The sequence below is a fragment of the Anabrus simplex genome, chromosome 5, assembly GCF_040414725.1.
Source record: "Anabrus simplex isolate iqAnaSimp1 chromosome 5, ASM4041472v1, whole genome shotgun sequence".
In the NCBI taxonomy this organism is placed as follows: Eukaryota; Metazoa; Arthropoda; class Insecta; order Orthoptera; family Tettigoniidae; genus Anabrus; species Anabrus simplex.
In genome coordinates, this window is record NC_090269.1 from 54,303,007 (window position 1) to 54,321,717 (window position 18,711).

Here is an 18,711-nt window from a genome sequence, read left to right on the forward strand (position 1 = left end):
GCATACTGTCCATAATGAGAAAGGCGATATTTAACTTGATTATTATGTTCCGTTTGTGTTGTGTGTTATAAATCATCTGTTTGTACTCATAACAATTTGGCGCCAGTACACAATAGGACACAATGATTATTGGCGCGAAACCACATTGGACGCAGGAGCTTGGATGTAGTCCTTTAGTACGGGCGTGGCATTGTATGTGTGAGACAGAGGATTTCTTGAAATAAAGCAAAGAGTTAATAATTCCATTTATAATAAAGTATGGTAATAGGATATCAAACACATGGGCAAGGGTTACTTCGGAACTCAGTAGTGCAGCTTGCTTACCCTCGCAATGGGACAAGCAGCCGTTTGTTACTGTATATTATCATGTCTGCCATATTGGATTTCTGGCATTGGACAAGGATCATCTTGGAACTGCATAGGATATTCAAACGCAATTTTTGAGGGTTTTGGGCCGTTTTGGTTCTGTAAGACAAATATCATTTTCAACTAATAGGAAATTAGACTAACATGTATTATTGGTTCGAATTAGGAGAGTAATTGCAATGTGCCTATATGTTTTATACTTCATTCATTATTTAGTGTACTTTATTGGGCTCATAACGAGAATTCTGGTTTTACAATATAAGTCAATATCAACTGCAGACATGATGCAAGAATCAACATGCAGTGAAAATGAGGTTAGGCGAGAAGGAACAGTGACACCGTGTCCTAAAGGAAACGCCAGAAAAAAAAAAAAAACGAAATCCAATATTATGAAAGAAGAATGTGCATAAAAGAACTCTTTACTCCTTAAAGTGCCTCCTGAAATTACCAGATTGCCAACACAAGGACCGCAAGGATCTCCACTGCTCAAATATCGCACTTCAAGACGTTCGTAAGTTCCACAACATGTTTTATCCCAGGAAAATGGATTATAGTTCAGCTAAAATAGATCAGGATACCATAATTTTGAAATATACCAGAACAGAATCTTCTAAACGTAAACAAGCCATGGGAGAACGTAAGCAAACCACCAAAAATTGGCATAAGCACTATATTCCCATCACTAAACATGGCCTAACAAAGCAATACCAAATCTGTCAGAAGGCATTTCTGTGCATTTTAAACATTTTGAAGAAAAGGGTTCGAGGAGTGTGTAGGGCTCATTTTCAAACTTGTGAAAGTCCCAGAGAAACTCGTGGTGGTGATCATCGCTCACAAGCCACATGATGAGCGAAAACAATCAGTCAAAAGTTTCATTGAGGCCCTCGTGCCATTAGAATCTCAATGTCGTAATATCCAGACAAATAAGCAGTACTTAGATAGTACGCTAACAATTGCAAAACTTCAAGCATTTTACAATATTCTTGTGCTGAAGAAGCCTTGAAAGTGAAGTATGAATACTTCAGGAATATTTTTGTAAAGGAATATAACCTGAGTTTTGAATCACCTGCTGTAGATGCCTGTTCAAAGTGTTTGCAATATGAGGAAAGATGCAAGCACAATAAACTGGACAGAGATCTTGAAATTGAGTTTGAGTGTCATAAAATGCTTTTTTTTTTTTCACTTTTGAAAACAGATGTAGAGAAAACCATCACATTTTCCTTCGAATGCCAGAAATATCTGGTTCTTCCTATGTTACCTGACCAAGCAACCTACTATTCGTGACTATTGTACTTGTACAATTTGGGATAAAATTTTCATCTACACTTGGACAGAAGCAGATAGTCATAAAGGATCATGCGAAATTGCTTCTGCGGTTTATCGTCGACTAACCTCTACCAACTTAGAACAGTATGAAGTAATACGGTTGTTTGCTGATGGTTGCGGGGGACAAAATAAAAATACGATTATGATAGGGATGCTGATGAAAGTGTTGCACAATGCTCTCCTCAACATTCTTCAGATACAACTTATCTTCCCAGTTCCCAGATATTCATTCATTCCAACTGACTGTGTGTTTGGGCGCATTGAAAAAAGAAATTAAGGAAATGAACACGATATGCAAACCTGAACAGCACTATAGTGTCTTTGAGAAGAATGGGACTATCCTGAAAATAGGTAGGGACTTCAATGTGTACAGTTGGAAAGCAGCAAAAGGAAAAATTTTGAAGAAACCTAACCAGTGGCACTTCCAATTTGCTGTAAGCAAGAGATTTATTATCACTCGAGGAAGGACACCCAGGCGACTGGAGTGGGACATTGATGATGAATACCGAGATGAAATCCGTAATAATTACGGGCAGTCAGAGCTTGAAATAAATGTATCATAAGTCAAACAAGCTAGAGAAATTATCATAAAGTGCCAACCTATGAAGTGGGTTACCAGTAATCCCATCGTACACAGTCAGTACAAGAAAAAAGGAGAGGGCACATAAGTCTCTGGTAAGACCCCCACTAGAATATGGTACCAGTGTATGGGACTCTCACCAGGATTACTTGATTCGAGAACTGGAAAATGCAGCTTGATTTGTTCTGGGTGATTTTCGACAAAAAGAGTAGCGTTACAAAAATGTTGCAAAGTTTGGGCTAGGAAGACTTGGGAGAAAGGAGACGAGCTGCTTGACTAAGTGGGACTGGAATAACTTACCAAGGGAGATGTTCAACAAATTTCCAAATTCTTTGATATAATTTTAAAAAAAGGCTAGGAAAAGAACCGATAGGGAATCTGCCAACTGTGCGACTGCCCTAAATGCAGATCAATGATTGACTGATTGAATCAATCCATCTAACTACCTACCTATTATAGTTAGCACCTCTATGTTATGTAAATTATAGAGCGTTCCAACCTTAAATTGCAGTACAGCAGTAATGGGATAATTTCGTCTCTTTCCTTCTCCCATGTTTTGCGAGTAGCGCTGTCCTACTCTAATGCAGCGGGTTTGCCAAATATCCGTAAATCAGAATGTTATCGGTTAAAATGGGTGAATATCGTGTTATGTTCAGAATTTCAAGGCGCATTTGATGCCATTAACAAAAAAAATGTAAAAAAATAATTTTGTGTGAAAATGGTAATATAATGGAAAGTTTTGCCAAATGCAAAATCTTCATTGCATAGAACTTATCATGTCATAACTTCTATTTTATATTCATAATTTTCCTAATTTTTTCACTGCTGGTAAAGAAACATTTCAGCTCTATGTGGAAAAGTTTCTTTTTAAATTTAAATGATAACAAAATGCAGTATATGCATTTATTTTCAGTCATGTTCAGGGAATTTTATGTGCAGGCATGAAAAAGTCAGTCGCTGGCCAGTGTCTTTCCTATTGAATTTGCAGGGGGGCGTCAAAGCGAAGCAAATGGTCTTCAGATATGGAAGTTATTTTTAAAACAATCCCAAAGTTTTTATCTTTCTTAGTTCTTAATTTGTGACAGGAAGAATATCTCCTTGAATTTTGGTTTCGCACGTGACTCGGCTGGCTTTCTGTCTGGCTGGCTGAAGTACCGGTAATGATCTCCCAAACATGCACTTTTAACATTTCCAGACAGTCGCATGCAGTGCAGTGCTCATTTCGTCAGTAGTATGTATAGTAGTGATTAAATACATATCAGTGACATATGTACAATTCTTGAGGGAAAGTGTATTTCGTTTGTGTGGTTCGTGAGTTCGTGCTCGTGCGTGGGGATCTAATTTTGAAGAAAAAGTGCAGAAGGATCATGGCGTGGTTAAAGCAAAGCAAACTGTCTTCGGATATGGAAGTTATTTTAAATCATACCTCAAGCACTTATCTCGTTATTTCTTAATTTATGACAGGGAGAACGTCTCGTTTGTTTACGTTTCAAGAGTGACTCGGCTGGCTGAGCTTTTAAATATACTGCAAGCCGTGTGCAATGGTGTTAATTTAATCAGTATTATAAGATTGATTAAATAAAGATCAGTGATATATATATGTATTTAATGGTGTGTGGCCTCCGAAGAGGCCGAGTGAAGGTCTTTCGAGTTGACGCCGCATAGGCGACCTGCGCGTCTATAAGAATGTGGCCCTACCTGTGATGAATTCTAATGCTGAAGACGACACACACACCCAGCCCCCAAGCCAATGAAGGTTAAAATCCCCGACCCGGCCGGGAATCAAACCCGGGGCCCTCTGGACCAAAGGCCAGCACACTAATCATTTAAGCCATGGGGCTGGACAAGATCAATGATAAATGTATAGTTTTTGAGGACAAGTGGATTGTGTTTGTTGTGCTTGTGTAGTCTGTGTAGTTCTCAGTTGTGCTCGTACTTGTGCGAGGGGTTCTTAGTTCGAAGAAAAAGTGCAGAAGGATGTACAATGGATCGTCAAATTAAAAAGAAATGTTCCGTATGTAAACTCAGGGGAAAAGAACGCAATATTATAATGAGTGTCCTGGATTATTTTTTAAAGACTATGAATATGAGCAGCACAGTCAGTGAAACATCTAAAGCTACAGGTTGTTCCGAAAGAACAATCTATGCTATAAGGAAGGAACACACACATGGTCCTTTGCAAACTCCCGGAAAAAAAACCAAAAAGAGAAGGACGGCAGAAAATGCAAGGAAAATTAAGTATGATGAAATTGTGCGAAGTGGAGTCGGGTGGTTCACTCTCTTTTATTTGCTAACATACCACCGACAATGAACGTGATTTGAGTTGGGTAAATGGAGAAGATTCTTTGCCATGATTTTCCAAAACTACGATGTATCGCTTCTTACATGATATAGGCTTCCGTTATTTAATAAGGGGTAATAAAGCAGCTTTCATTGAAATCGATGAAATTATTAATTGGAGGCACAGATATCTCAGGGAGATAAAACGTCTGAGGGCACAAAATAAAGCTATAATTTACACAGATGAATCGTGGGTAGATATTGGGCAGACAGTGACAAAAGAATGGAAGGATATGACAGTGAAAAGTGCACGGCAGGCCGCCGTTGAAGGGGTGAGTTTGGGACTTAGGCCACCGAAAAGCAGAGGACCGTGATTTACCTTAGTACACGCGGGTAATGAACATCGTTTTGTTTCAAATGCTGAACTAACACTTGTATGCCATAAAAGCATAAGACAATTGGGCAAATTAAGTGAACGAAGTAAAGAAAAATGAAAGAGATTTGTGGAAAGCAGACGAATTACAGGACGATGTCCACGATGAAAAGTTTTTAATACGACTTTCTTCATTGTCCGGATCATTCTCAAGTTTATCTCCCGAACCCGGTTCATCCAAAGCGGGAACATCAGGCCTTGCAGAAAGGATAGAAGGTGTACGTCCAATGTCTGAGAGCAACGCCAGTGATTAAGGTATGCTGCATTTATTTTACCATACTACAAATATTAATTTATGAATGAATGAAGTTAAAATTACAAAATTACAAACGAAAAATGTGGAATTGTGACGCCCTGTTTGAGTCACACTCGAGCGTGATCTTCACGAGTCGATTTCGCAACAGCGCGCTCCATCTACGCTGTACTGCAATTTAAGGTTGGAACGCTCTATACATAGGTAACTTTTAAAATAATGAGCGTTTTAAAAATAACATTAAGAAGATTAGAGTTATGGCCTTTTCAATTTACAACACACACCTCAATAAAAGTTTTGCAACACCTGTATTATTTTGGTTTGTGAAGGATGTTCGCTCTAGAAGTTGTTGCATGACAAACAGATATCAGAATGACTTGTAACAATACCTGTTAGTGGACGTGGAGGTAATACACACAGTCTCAGAACAGTCCAGAAGAGTGTGCTGTTACTGCCACCTGTGGACACAACATGACAAAGAGTACATTTGTGTCCTGTGCAGTCTACAGACATGCCTTGACAAGTGATTACCGCTTTTGACCATACACACATAGTGACATTCTGTCAGCAAGGCCTGTCTGTTTGGGCATTTTCAGCTTAGTTGATGTACACCATAGCAATGTTGTCACTATCATTTGACACAAAATTCTGGAGATTGTCCTCGCAGTGGTCGTCCGAGGTCACCAACAGGAGCTAACAACTGTTACATGCGAAACCTGGCTCGCAGGAACCTGGTGGACACCGCAAAAGAACTGAGTGATGTCTTACGGCAGGCAACTGGTAGGGCTGTGTCTACACAGAAAATCAGAAATAGTCTCCATAACGACCACCTACACTCAGGCTTCCTTGGTGAGCCACCTGCACGTACATCCCAACACCGTGGTACCAGGTACAGATGGGAATGGGAGCACTTGGAATGGACTTTGAAGAATGGTGGTGGTTCCTCTTCACAGATGAGTGCCGAATGTGTCCGACACTGGATAATCATTAGAGCAGGGTTTGGAGAGAGTGAGGTAATGCCAGATAAGTCCTGAACGCCATCGAACATGCCCACAAGGGAGGCAAACCTATCATGTTTTGGGGCAAAATTATGTATGGAGGTCAGACGCCACTCATCGTCATAGAGGGCAATATGACTGGTACACAATACCGGAACCCATTGTTGAACCATACTGAAAAAATTTCGCCGACAGATTCGTTCTGCAAGATGACACCCATACTGCTCCAATCTTGTGAATCTCTTCCTCAGGGAGGCCCACGTCCACCGACTGGCCTGGCCTGCGGTGTCTCCAGACATGAATCCCATTGAATGTGCGTGGGATATGCTGAAACAGGCAGTGTGACGATGAATGAATTGAACTCTCATCTGAACGGATTGTTGCTGTCAAAGAGTGGTACAGGATCGACCAGGACAGCCTCAACAGCCTTGTGGACAGCATGCAACGGTGGGTCCAATCAGGCTTCACTTCACGGGTTGGGGCAACACCATACTGAGAGACGGAATCAGATTCCCATGTTCAATGACTCTCGTAGCATCAACAAATCAGACTCATTTGATCATTCTGTTCGGGTCCAGTCTTAGATTGAAAGCTTAATTTTGATGTGACAAGTCATTTCCATGTGTTTTCCCTGCATATTTTCTGCATTTTTATTTTGCTGTGCTTTCCCTGTTTTCCCAGAAAATGGGTACCCTGTTTATACGATGACTCACGGTCAGAAGAACAGGCATATTACAGGTTACCTCGCCTATACCTACTAAGGAGAAATGTATGTTGTATAAAAATTGAAAATAATATTATATATTATTAATATATATTAGTTTTATGTTTTAAGACTTGTAGTATAAGGATGATAAATACCAAAAACATAAAATATGAATCAATACCATAAATATTAGTTTATTATACTCTTCATGCTTTCAAAACATTTCATATATGCAAAAACATGCCAAAATGATTAAATATGTACCAATACCATAAATATGCAATTACAAGCACCATAAAACTTAACATATGGAAAGACTTGCACACAAAACGTACTCTGAACTTACTTCCATATCCAGACATGCCAACCTTCCAAGTGACTGTCCAAAGTGGCAGTGTCTGCTGCAGATAAGGGTGTTCAACAAAAAAACGTGAAAAATAATATTCAGATCGTGTAACACTATCATGGTCACTTTTTGTAGCGTCTTATATTGCCCTTCAATGAATCCACACACCAGGTTATTACAGATGGGAACAATGACAGAAGGGTACTCAGAATGAGGAAATAACGCCTAAGTTAGGAATAAACTCAAGGTATGACGCTGTGCACATAAACTAGCTTTGGTGGTGGGGTCGTGAGAGGCAAATGGAGGAGGGAAGATATGTTACCTAGAAGAATACAGTAACAGACTCTGTTATGGAGGGTAGAAGGAATAGAGAGAGACAAAGACGACGAGGGTTAGATTCAGTTTCTAACAATTTAAAGATAAAAGATATAGGACTAAACGAGGCCACAGAACTAGTTATAGAGGATTGTGGCAGTGATTAATAAATTCACAAAGGCTTGCATGCTGAATGCTGAAAGGCATAACAGTCTATAACGAAGATGTATTATACCGGGATGTCGGTACATAAAGTATTTCTCAAGATGTTACTTCTCATATAATTACGAAGTATTACAGGGAGTGGTCAATGACGTATAGCTCTACAGGGAACAGTGAAGGACAAACCACATCACGGACATTCTAGATGCTTCCTTGCCGAAAATTTTACTAACTTCTATAATAATGAAGATATTGGCAAGTGAGCGATGTCATGTAGATCATTTCACAAACGTCTCTATTAATCAATTTCAATCAAATCTCTCCAGGGAAATCTGAATTCCAGATAATATAAATTACAGCCATAGGATGACGGCAACGCTCTGGCTGTATAAAAGCCAGTTGCTCGAACACTTGAAATCTTAGTCACCACTGGGAGACTGGGAGTTCAGCTATGCTAACTCGCCATGTGGAACGTCGTGGTTAAATATCGTCATAGAACGAATCTCTGCCCAAGTATGACTTTAATTCAGTAAGTGAAAGTAAAGACTTTATCTTTGAGTGCAAAGTGGACATACAATCTAGCAAGTCAGATCGAGACTTAAAAATTTCACGAGTGGAACTCGACTTCGGACTTATAAAATTCAGTGGAAAGTCAAAATTGTATTTACACCATCGTGTGTTTGAACTGCTACAACTTTTCTCAAAGTTTAATTTATTCTAAACTCTAGTAGATTTTGACTTCGGCCGTTATATGAATGATAAACTTTAATATTTTACATGAAATAACTTTGAATTCTTTCATAAAGTGAATAACATTTAGGAATCAAACATTTCATTTCCAAATAGACACTAGCAATAATAAACTAGTGCAGTAGTACGATAATACTACTTTGGATATTCAACTTAAATGCCGATGGTGAGTTGTAGAACATTATTATAAGAAACTGAATTAACATTTCAGAGTTAAATTATTATTCCATCGGACACTCAATTCCAGTGCCGTCATGTGTATTAGAACGTTTTCACATGAGTGAATTGGATTATTATTTCAGTACAAACATATAGTGTTAATTTCCATTTAACTCTCAACATTATTCAACCTTAGTTTATGTGGAAAGTCACCACCTGTTCAAGAAGATTCTAACATATTACAATTTCGTTTAAGTGGAAAGTAACTATCAGTTCATTTCCAACTTGAGTTCAAACATTTCTTTCTCACAAACATAGAACAAGTGTTCAGGTTCCAAGGGACAATTGAACCAACCCAGTGATAATAACTGACTTCATTTCACAGAAGTGCAAGCTGTGTTTCCATAATTATACACGTGCTAATTCTGGTGTATTTGTGATGATGATGATGATGATGCTTGTTGTTTAAAGGGGCCTAACATCCAGGTCATCGGCCCCTAATGGTACGAAATGAAATGACAACAAAAAGGTCAAAATCATCCACTGACTAAAATTTAAAAAAATGTCATGAAAATTGAATGGATGGACATGAACCCCCCCCCCCCCCAAAAAAAAAAAACCAGTGGATCCTGTTACGATCTCCGCTTATACTACGTATATTCCCTACCATGCATGCTGCTTTTTCTCTTCGATCTCGTCGCCGCTGCTCCACGCATTCTACTACTCCGCTCACCTGTGCTCTAGCTGCTCCATTCATCACGTGACTCTGACGTCATCCTCTCTATGCTTCACCTTCTCCGTCGTGTGTGTGTTGGTGCTTTCCTATTGGACATGTGATAAATACGCTTCTGGAACTTGCTGGCCTTTAGCCTCCTTACTTTTCTAGATCTTTCTATACCGCTATATATTCCCACTCCGCTGCTCCACAATTTGAGTCTGCCTTCGTCTCGGAGTGGTGGAGCACCAAAATAACCGCGCTACTTTGTATTATGTCACTTCCATCTGGACTGTTAATCTTCAAGCAATTTGATGAGCAAGATTTATCATTATTTGGACATTAATTTTTCATTTGGGCCACCTGCCACTGCTGAACTTTTCTTCGGCCGACTTAAATTTTGTATTTTCAATTCTCATACGCAAGACTTCACTTCTAAAACACCTTTTTAATCACAAACTGCGCTACGGACAATGCAAAAATTTGTAATCACTTCAGTTGCCTCCTAAGACGTATGCTATTTTGTATTATTAATATCATAAATTCTGTTCCCGCAACATAGTAATACCCAGTGAAGAAAACCCTTTCCCCATTTTGATCCTTATCCCACTTCCCTTTTTCCTTCCTTTCATACCCCTTTTCTTTCAGGTTTTGCTCCTCTTTTTCTTATTCAGCTTCTGTATTCTTCATTGTACGCTTGTATTTGGTCATAAAGCTTTCTTTGATATATTTCTGATATACTATTTGTAAACGTGGCACATTTTTCTTATTTTCTCAGGTTTTACATATATATCTTTCACTACTTATTAAAATATGTCTTCCATTTATTTATCTTGTTGCAAAATGTTTCATTGTTGAATATATTTTATCCATATTGTTTATCTTCGGTTTTTCTCTTGTTCTCATATTCTTTCATTTCTTGGCCTACTCCTTCTTACTGTGCGTTTCCATGGTTTAATTATTATTATTATCCGAGCCTCCTTTTTCTGCGACCTTTTTGCTTAAGCCCTATACTATGTTATATCACTATCGTATGTACATTACCATTACTGCCGTGCACTTCAGTTGATACTATTGTTTATCGCACGCCTCCAGCTCTGTAATATCGCACGCTACACCTACAGTATGGTAACAGAGCTCCCCAACAATATGGTAGCAGAGCGTGGTATTGATCCACGGACCTCTGGGTTATGGGCCCAGCACGCTTCCCTTCTACTTTGAATTATGCTTCACCTGCTTTTCTGGTCAATAAGCCTGATCATTCCACGCGCTTTGTCATAGATTACCGTCATCTCAATCGTAAGATTAAATATGATGCTTATCCCCTTCCTAAGCTGCAAAACGCTTTTCAATTTTTTACTAATGCTAAATATTTTTCCATAAATAATAGTATTACTGACCAAGGGACCACTTACCCCCCAAAGCACAATCCTGAATCGAGGATGCTTGATGTCTGAAGGGGTCCAAAATCCAGGCCAAAGGCCCCTCAGAATGGTACGTATCGCTAGTAAAGTAGAGCCATGGTATTTGTCATGTTGGGGTACTAATCAAAAGTAGCGAAGACTCACGGTGTTCCACACATGATGGTACTACTCACAAGTATTGTACGTTGTACAGGTAACGCAGACCTATGATGTTTCTCACACAATGGTGCCACTCATAGCCAATGCAAACCAATGATGTTTCTCACCTAGGTGTACTAGTCACAGGTGCCGGTATTCTTGTGGTGTTCCTCACACAGTGGGTACTAATCACAGGCAATGCAGACCCACGGTGTCGCTCATATAGTGGTACAACTCACAGGCAACGCCCAGACCGTGGTGTTGCTCACATGGGTACGACTCACGGTAACTGGAAACCCACAGGAGAACCAACTCATTGCTGCTACTAATCACAAATCTGTTTCGTATCTAATATTGTGGTACTATGCCTTTGCTGGCAGGACCTAGTGTTTACACTGCACTAAGTCTTCTGGTATGGGCTAGAGTGTTGTATACAAGGAACTTTGTATACAAGGCACAACATCAAAGTTTATTGCTTCAACACATTTATACAATATGTACATGAAATAGAAGGAAACTTTTCTTGAAGCTTGTGGAGTTGCACACGTTTAATGTTAATATAAGGTAGTAGGCTGAGGGCCTGAATAATATTTACATACGTAAGAATTGAGATTCCTATATACATTCAATCTTATCTTGATGAGACAGTCTGTTCAAATGAGAGAATGTTCTTATTAGCAGAATGCTAACAGGAGGCGTATAACTTGCAAGGAACTTGCGTCTAGTGTTCATATATAGCAGAATGCTATGATTGGAGTTGGAGCACTGTAGGGACTTGTATAAGTAGCAGAATGCTTGGATGGGTGCTCGACGTGGCTACGGGATGCAGGATGAATGAGGTGAAACCTCACGGCCAGGAATCAGTCCACCTGTTCAGAACACATTTTTAAGAGGGTACCTCCGTGTCTGACTTGCGGTGTAGTCTGGTCGTTGGACACTGTAGGAGTCCTGGAGAGGCAAGAAACGTCGCTCCTTTTATAGCGCTGGCTGACGTCAAAGATGATCACGTCAGCGCACTGCAGTCTGCCTCGTGGTCTCTGGAAACGTCTGTGTTCGGAGGGCTGCAGAGCTTATAGGCGTGGAGGACACACACAACATAGAGCAATTTTGTTACCTTCATTGATCTGTCTCTGTCTTATCCTTGGCTTTGACAATATGAAAGTGACTGAGGTATGAGCGATGCTAGTAATGCCATTCTTTATGCAGCCAGTCCCTGCTATGAATGGTGTGAAACTGTTACTCATAGGGTCGGTTGGTGCATGCATTTCAGTGGGCTTGGCAGACTGATAAGTAATAGCAACTTCTGGCTTGGTGAGGAAAGTAACGGGAAACTACGTCACTCCTCATTTCCCTAGTACGCCTCTTCAGTGATGCCTAGGCCATCTATGACAGCTCATGGTGGAACCGTTGAGGATCCAACCAGCCTTCGGGCTGATGACTAAACATACATACATACATAGTGGTACTACTCGCAAGTACAGTCAACCCATGGTGTTCCCCGCATGATGGTATGAATCAAAAGTAGTTTCATGGTTCTAATTCAATCATCCCTTTAGTCACCTCTCACGACAGGCAGGGAATACCGTGGGTGTATTTTTCATCTGCGTCCCCCACCCACAAGGGTAGAGAGAGAAAAAAGAAGAGGAAAGAAGGGATCTGACACTTCAAAAAATGAAGTAATGGACGAAGAAAGGCAAGGGCCACGAAGAGCATGAAAATGAAAGACTCCCTAGGCCTCGAATGCTCTAATGCCGTCGGGGTCGGAAAGGAACAAGTTGACCAAGGGAGGTCGGACAGGATAGACAAAAGTGAGGAACCAGTCACAAGTAAGTGGAAGCAATGCCAAGACTCAGCTAAGGACCTCGTGGTCACCAATCCACACTCCCAAGTTGAGAGCCCCTTGGGCCCCTTGTAGTCGCCTCTTATGACAGGCAGGGGATACCGCGGGTGTATTCTACATGTGCGTCCCCTACCTGCAGGGGGTAGTGTGTTTGGTCTACGAGAGGTATTTTATTTCCCTCAAGTCCGCCGGCAAGCCGGTTAGGAGCCCCCTATCCGCCACCTGGGGCGCGCCACGTGGGAGTATCACCTCTCCCCCTGCTACGCCAGCGTAGTAGGTTCGTGGTGGTGTATTTGGGAGACTGATAAAAGTGGACAAAGTGGACACATAAAGCAAATAGTGAGTGATAACCCCACAGCGAGACCTTCCAGAACTTCAAAGGCTGCCGCCGCAGGAACGTGGTGGCCTGGTGTGGAGCTGCCGACACAGGATTGTGGTGCCATGGTAGAGAGCTGTCAACGCGGGAACGTGGTACCATTGTGAGGAAACTGCCTGGACGATCGCCGAGGAAGACGACACCCCAAATACAAATGCACTTGTAAGGTGATATATTTTGACTTTTCCTGAATAAATTCAGTTTTTCAAGAAAGACTTACGTCATTTTAGATAAGAACTCTCTCTCTCTGTACTTTGCTCTAGGGCATTACCGTTCACATGCCCTGTAATAACAACATGCTCCACCAGAAAAGACTCAGTGATAAGAAATTCACAAATAATACGGACATTTTCTGGTACGGTATGTATGCACGTATTTGTACATTTCCATGGAATTCCTTGGTTTAGAAGATGAAATTAAAATTTACAAGTTTCATTTTTCACAGATAATTGAATCAAGAAGAGGGGAATGTTTGTTATAACATGAACATTTTTTGTATAATTATCATTCTGCAAATATTAAGGAAATAAGAAAATACTGGGAATGTGAGCAGACATATGCTCACCGCGATACATAACAAATTTTGATGCCCATCAGACTATTTTAGTGTATAAAACTGGTAATCATACCCATGAAAATTAAAATCTTGGTATAAAAGTATGTGAAGCAGAAAACAGAATCACAAAACACTGAATGGCGTACCCGAACTAATCTCCTGCTTACGGTTTTCATGAAACCATTGCTTCTACAGATGCTGAAGGCATTGTAATGAGTTTGCCCGAAAGAACATGGTTATTACAGCGAATTAACAGATACCAGAATGTTCACAGCCCTCTTCTAACACAAACAGTAGGCAAAGAACCAACAATGCTGCAGAGAGCTGGCATTTCAGATCTCAAAAGATACCATCACGCATCAATTTGGAAGTTCTTAGAGCACATACGTCTTGATCAAAGAGAAAATGAAATTACAATTACCCAATTAGATGCAGGACACACAAAAATTAAGATACCCTTCAAAGAAGCAGTACCTAAGAAACCAAATCCAGAATATATCGATAGGAACTATTAAAACTATAAAAAACTATAAAAGCAACAATGATGTACTCAAGATATGTGAGAGCTGTAAGTGTAAAACTGAATTTCTATAATGAAGATGAAAACAAATTTGTGAGTGACAGTAACAATTAAATTTCAATGTAACTCATTATGTCAGTTACTCATAACTCAATGCACTCCTTTCTATTTTTGCCACCAAAAATTAGTATGTTAAGATTGAAATGATATGCAGTACTTGCACAAGTTTCTTTCAGTTAAACTTTTCATTGATGGGACTTGCATATCTAAGTGAATCATTGTGCAGAAAAGTTTTCAAGTTGAAAATGTCGAGTTAGAAGAAGAGGAAACACAACAATGTGACAATGGAAATGAAACTGGATGTGCTAGACAAAAAATGTCATGTACGTGTAAGATGTTTTATTATTTTTTAAATAAATTGTTTTATTCGTATTTGTTTCATGTCCCACTAACTACTTTTAGAGTTTTTGAAGATGCCAAGGTGCTAGAATTTTGTCCAAAAGGAGTTCTTTTATATGCCTGTAAATCTACCAATATAAGGCTAGTGTATTTGAGCACCTTGGAATACCAATGGTGTGAACTGTTATCGAACCTACCATCTTGAGCTCAGAAGGCCCACACAACCGTCTGAGCTACCAAGCCCAGAAGATTAGGTGTTATATTTTCTTTCAGCCATTACATATTAAAATCCAATTGTCTGATGACGCTACAGAAGCAGGAATCAAAGTTCAGGAAGGAGAAATTTATCGTTAACGTCACTGTTTTTTAATATGGCCTGGTTTGTTCATTTGCAAAACTGTTGATATTGGATTGCAAACTAATCTGATACATGAGGAAACCCTTCATGATCATAAAATAGGAGCTTGGAGTGCAGTTAATGGTGACAAAATAACAGACCCACATTTTCCTTCTTCTGTTCCTTTCTTAGGAAACTAGTAATAGTGCAAGGTGTGTGTTAAAGATTTGGCAACCATTTTTGGTGAATTAACTGAGAAGAAATCCAGTTTCACATTTTTTCAGAGTTCATACCGCCAATTTCTTGCAAGGAATTCGTGAAATGTTCAATGACAGAGTTTCCAGGTACTATGGCCCACAATAACCCCTGACTTAACCCCCAAGTGATTATCATCTCTGAGAAACATCAAAAGATGAAGTTTTCAAATGAATTCAACACACTTTAGATGAACTCCAGGATAACATCTGACAATAGTTCAATTTAATTCCTGAAAGAAAATTGAGAGATACGTAGGTCGAGTCATAAGTCATGGCAACTATTATTTTCTTGCAAACAGGAGACAACACAGAAAATCTAAGATATGCATCTGGAAACGTACGGTATGTACTTGCGTATGATGCCACTAGATAGTGTATGTAAACAACAGTGTGGGTCTAAGCAGGCCCCCAAGTTCAGTGTGTGAGTGAGAGTGTGACAAAATGGAAGTCAACAAGCAGGAACAATGATTGTATATTAAAATAGCAGTTCTCTGCGGCAGAAATGCATGCCAATGCCATGCCGAGCTGCAGGAAGCATTAGGTGTGCATGCCATGTCCTATAGAACAGTGGCGAGGTGAGTGGAGACGTTCAAACCGGGTAGAGCATCAACTGCCGATTTGCCTACTCAGGCCGTCCAGTGTCCATGGATAAAGATGTACGGATAATGGTGATTGATCAGTGTTTACATGACAGGCGTTGGACTCTAGTGGAATTGCAAGAACATACAGCAATAACAGCAGCAACAATACAGCGCATTTTACACAAGGACCTACAGATGCATAAACTTTGTACAGAGGTACAGAAGTGGACTCGTTACGAAACATGTCACATCAATCAGGAGAGGTTTCAGCAAGAAGGACAAGCCATGTTGAATCTCATTATTGCAGTCGATGAAACATGGGTGCTTATGAACCTGAACTGAAGAGTCAGTCAAGTGAATGGCGTTGTCAGGGGTCACCACGGAGACACAAGGTTCTACAAAATCAGTCGCCCAATAAGGTTATGGTAATCCTGGCATACCATGTTCAAGGTGTTCTTGTGTGTCATCCAGTGCGTAAGGGACACATTGTCAATGCAGTTTATTACAATTCCCTTTTGTTGTACCAATTGCGCCGTGCAGTGCAAAACAAACGTCCACATCTTTTGGATGGCGCCATAATCCTACACGATAACGCGACAGCTCACACAGCTACCATCGTTCAGCATCGCTTACAACGGTGGGGATGGGAGGTTCTTCCACACCCGCCTTATTCGCCTGATCTGAGCCATGTGACTATGATCTAATCCCCAAAGTCAGGATGCCATTATGTGGACAATGGTTTGTTAAGAAAGGGGACATTGCAACAGCATTTTGGAGAGAGGTGTCACATGTTAGCAATACACAAGCAGCGAATGGTATTCAGCGCCTGCCCCACTGCTGGCAACGCACAGTGGAAACCTTTGGTGATGTCGAATGTTTGTAACCAGTGGAGACATGTCCTTTGTACGTAGTCTTGTGTACTTGCTGTCTATACCATAATAAAACAATGTTTACCAATGGCCTGTGTTCTGTCACTTTCCCACGAGAATCTCCTAAAGTCAGAATTTGTCTTCAGGCACTATGCATAAGTCCATGCCCTATATTTCCAAATGCATATCCTAGATTTTCCGTGTTGTCTCCTGTTCGCGAGAAAAAAAAATAGTTGCCATGACTTATGACTCGACCCTTATAAAATGGATCATTTCATAAGCATATGCCTAAAATGTGTGGAAAATGAAAGCAAGCAATGCATATGTAATTTTCACAACTACATTGTACTGTATAGGGTCTCTCTTATAAACTCAGAATGAGCGCACAGTACAGCCCCAGCAATTGCCTGGTGTGAAAATGGGAAACCACGGAAAACCAGTGGGGTTCGAACCTACTATCTCTCGAATACTGGATACTGGCCGCACTTAAGCGACTGCAGCTATCGAGCTCGGTCATCCTTCATAATGAGGGACTTCATAAACAACATTAGAATTTTCTGCACACCAATAGTGAGAGTTATGACTGTGATGGAGTTCCTGCAGTCATCTCGTCTTCAGATAGTTGGGTGACTCGGTGTATTAAATTTTGCATATATTAGCCTAATTATTGCTCACAAACTTTTAATTAATACAATTTTTCTCATCCTAACTGAGACACAACCCTCAAATGGTGTGCCACGCACAACTAGTATACGTACCATGAAAGTTTTATGCTTCCGAAATTCCCTCTCAGCAGTCCGTAATTTCCGTTCAAGATCTTCCAAGGTATACATTTCTTTTGTTTCTTTACGCTTCTCTGCTGCAGTCTTCAATAACTCCATTTGCTTTACTATGCTATAAAATTCAGGCATATGAATTTATGAGAATAAAACAAATACAGAAACTAAAATATCAAACTACCAGTAATTCAAACAATCTACAGAAGGAAGAGTCAACTTGCAGAACATGCCAGATGAAATGCACGTTGTGAACATTGCTACTTAAGGTAAAAGTATCCAGTATTTTTAGCTTTAGAAATAATTTATTTTACACTTTGCTTCACATCACACCAACAAAAATAGGTTTTATGTTTACAGCGATGATGGGATAGTAAATGGCTAGGAGTGGGAAGGAAGCGACCATGGCCTGAATTAAGGTTACAGCCCAAGTATTTGCCTCATGTGAAAATGGTAAACTACAGAAAACCACTTTAGAAATAAGTATATCCATCAGAAGTTCCAATGAACTGGAATTTGAGAGGAAGCATCCTGAAGAATAGGTACCAAATTACCATACAATGAGGGGATGAAAAACAGGAAAGACAATAAGCGTTGTTCAAGTTCAATAAGGGAAATATAAACAGCCTATCTTCATGGGTGCAACAAACTCTTACTGCTATTTTTTGCCAGTGGTTTAATGCCGACAGAGGAATTTGAATGCACCATCTCCCGAATGGCAGTTCACAGCTACACGACCCTAACCATATGGCCGGCTTGCTCAGCACTCTCATTTCTCAGGACAGGTATGTCATATATGGGAAGATAATTATGCTGTTTTGTAAATGTTAAATGAAAGGAAATTGCTGCATTTATGGTCCTTCAAAGCTTTATTGCATCTGACTCGCTTATATAATGGCTCGCATAAAATTTGACCATGAGCTTGAAACATCACATGTGCAACAATGATAAATAACAATAATAATTATTAAATTAATGGTGTAAGGGTCCACCTTTTCAATACTAAACTATGGAGTATTTTGAATTACACTACTAAACTAGGGACTAGTTTCAGCCTTGGCTGGCCATCTTCAGCCTTAAGGTAATACATCTTTAACTAAAGAAATGTACAAACACATAATTGACATAAAAACGAATGTACAAAAACACAATTGACATTAAATCTGGGAAGAACTATGATAAAATTTGAAAAAGAAATAAATTAGGCTCTAAATTCTTAGCATGTGGAGTATGCTCATCATCCAGACCT

The 18,711-nt window shown here is 39.9% G+C and overlaps 1 protein-coding gene across 1 annotated transcript in view; it reads right to left on the bottom strand.

Moving 5' to 3' along the window:
* Positions 1 to 18,711, bottom strand: part of LOC136874322 (centromere protein K) — an 84,173-nt gene that overhangs the window by 25,318 nt on the left and 40,144 nt on the right. Inside the window, exon 4 of the mRNA XM_067147964.2 lies at positions 17,445 to 17,580. Coding sequence (XP_067004065.2) covers positions 17,445 to 17,580 — 136 coding nt within the window. The remainder of the gene's footprint in view (positions 1 to 17,444; positions 17,581 to 18,711) is intronic.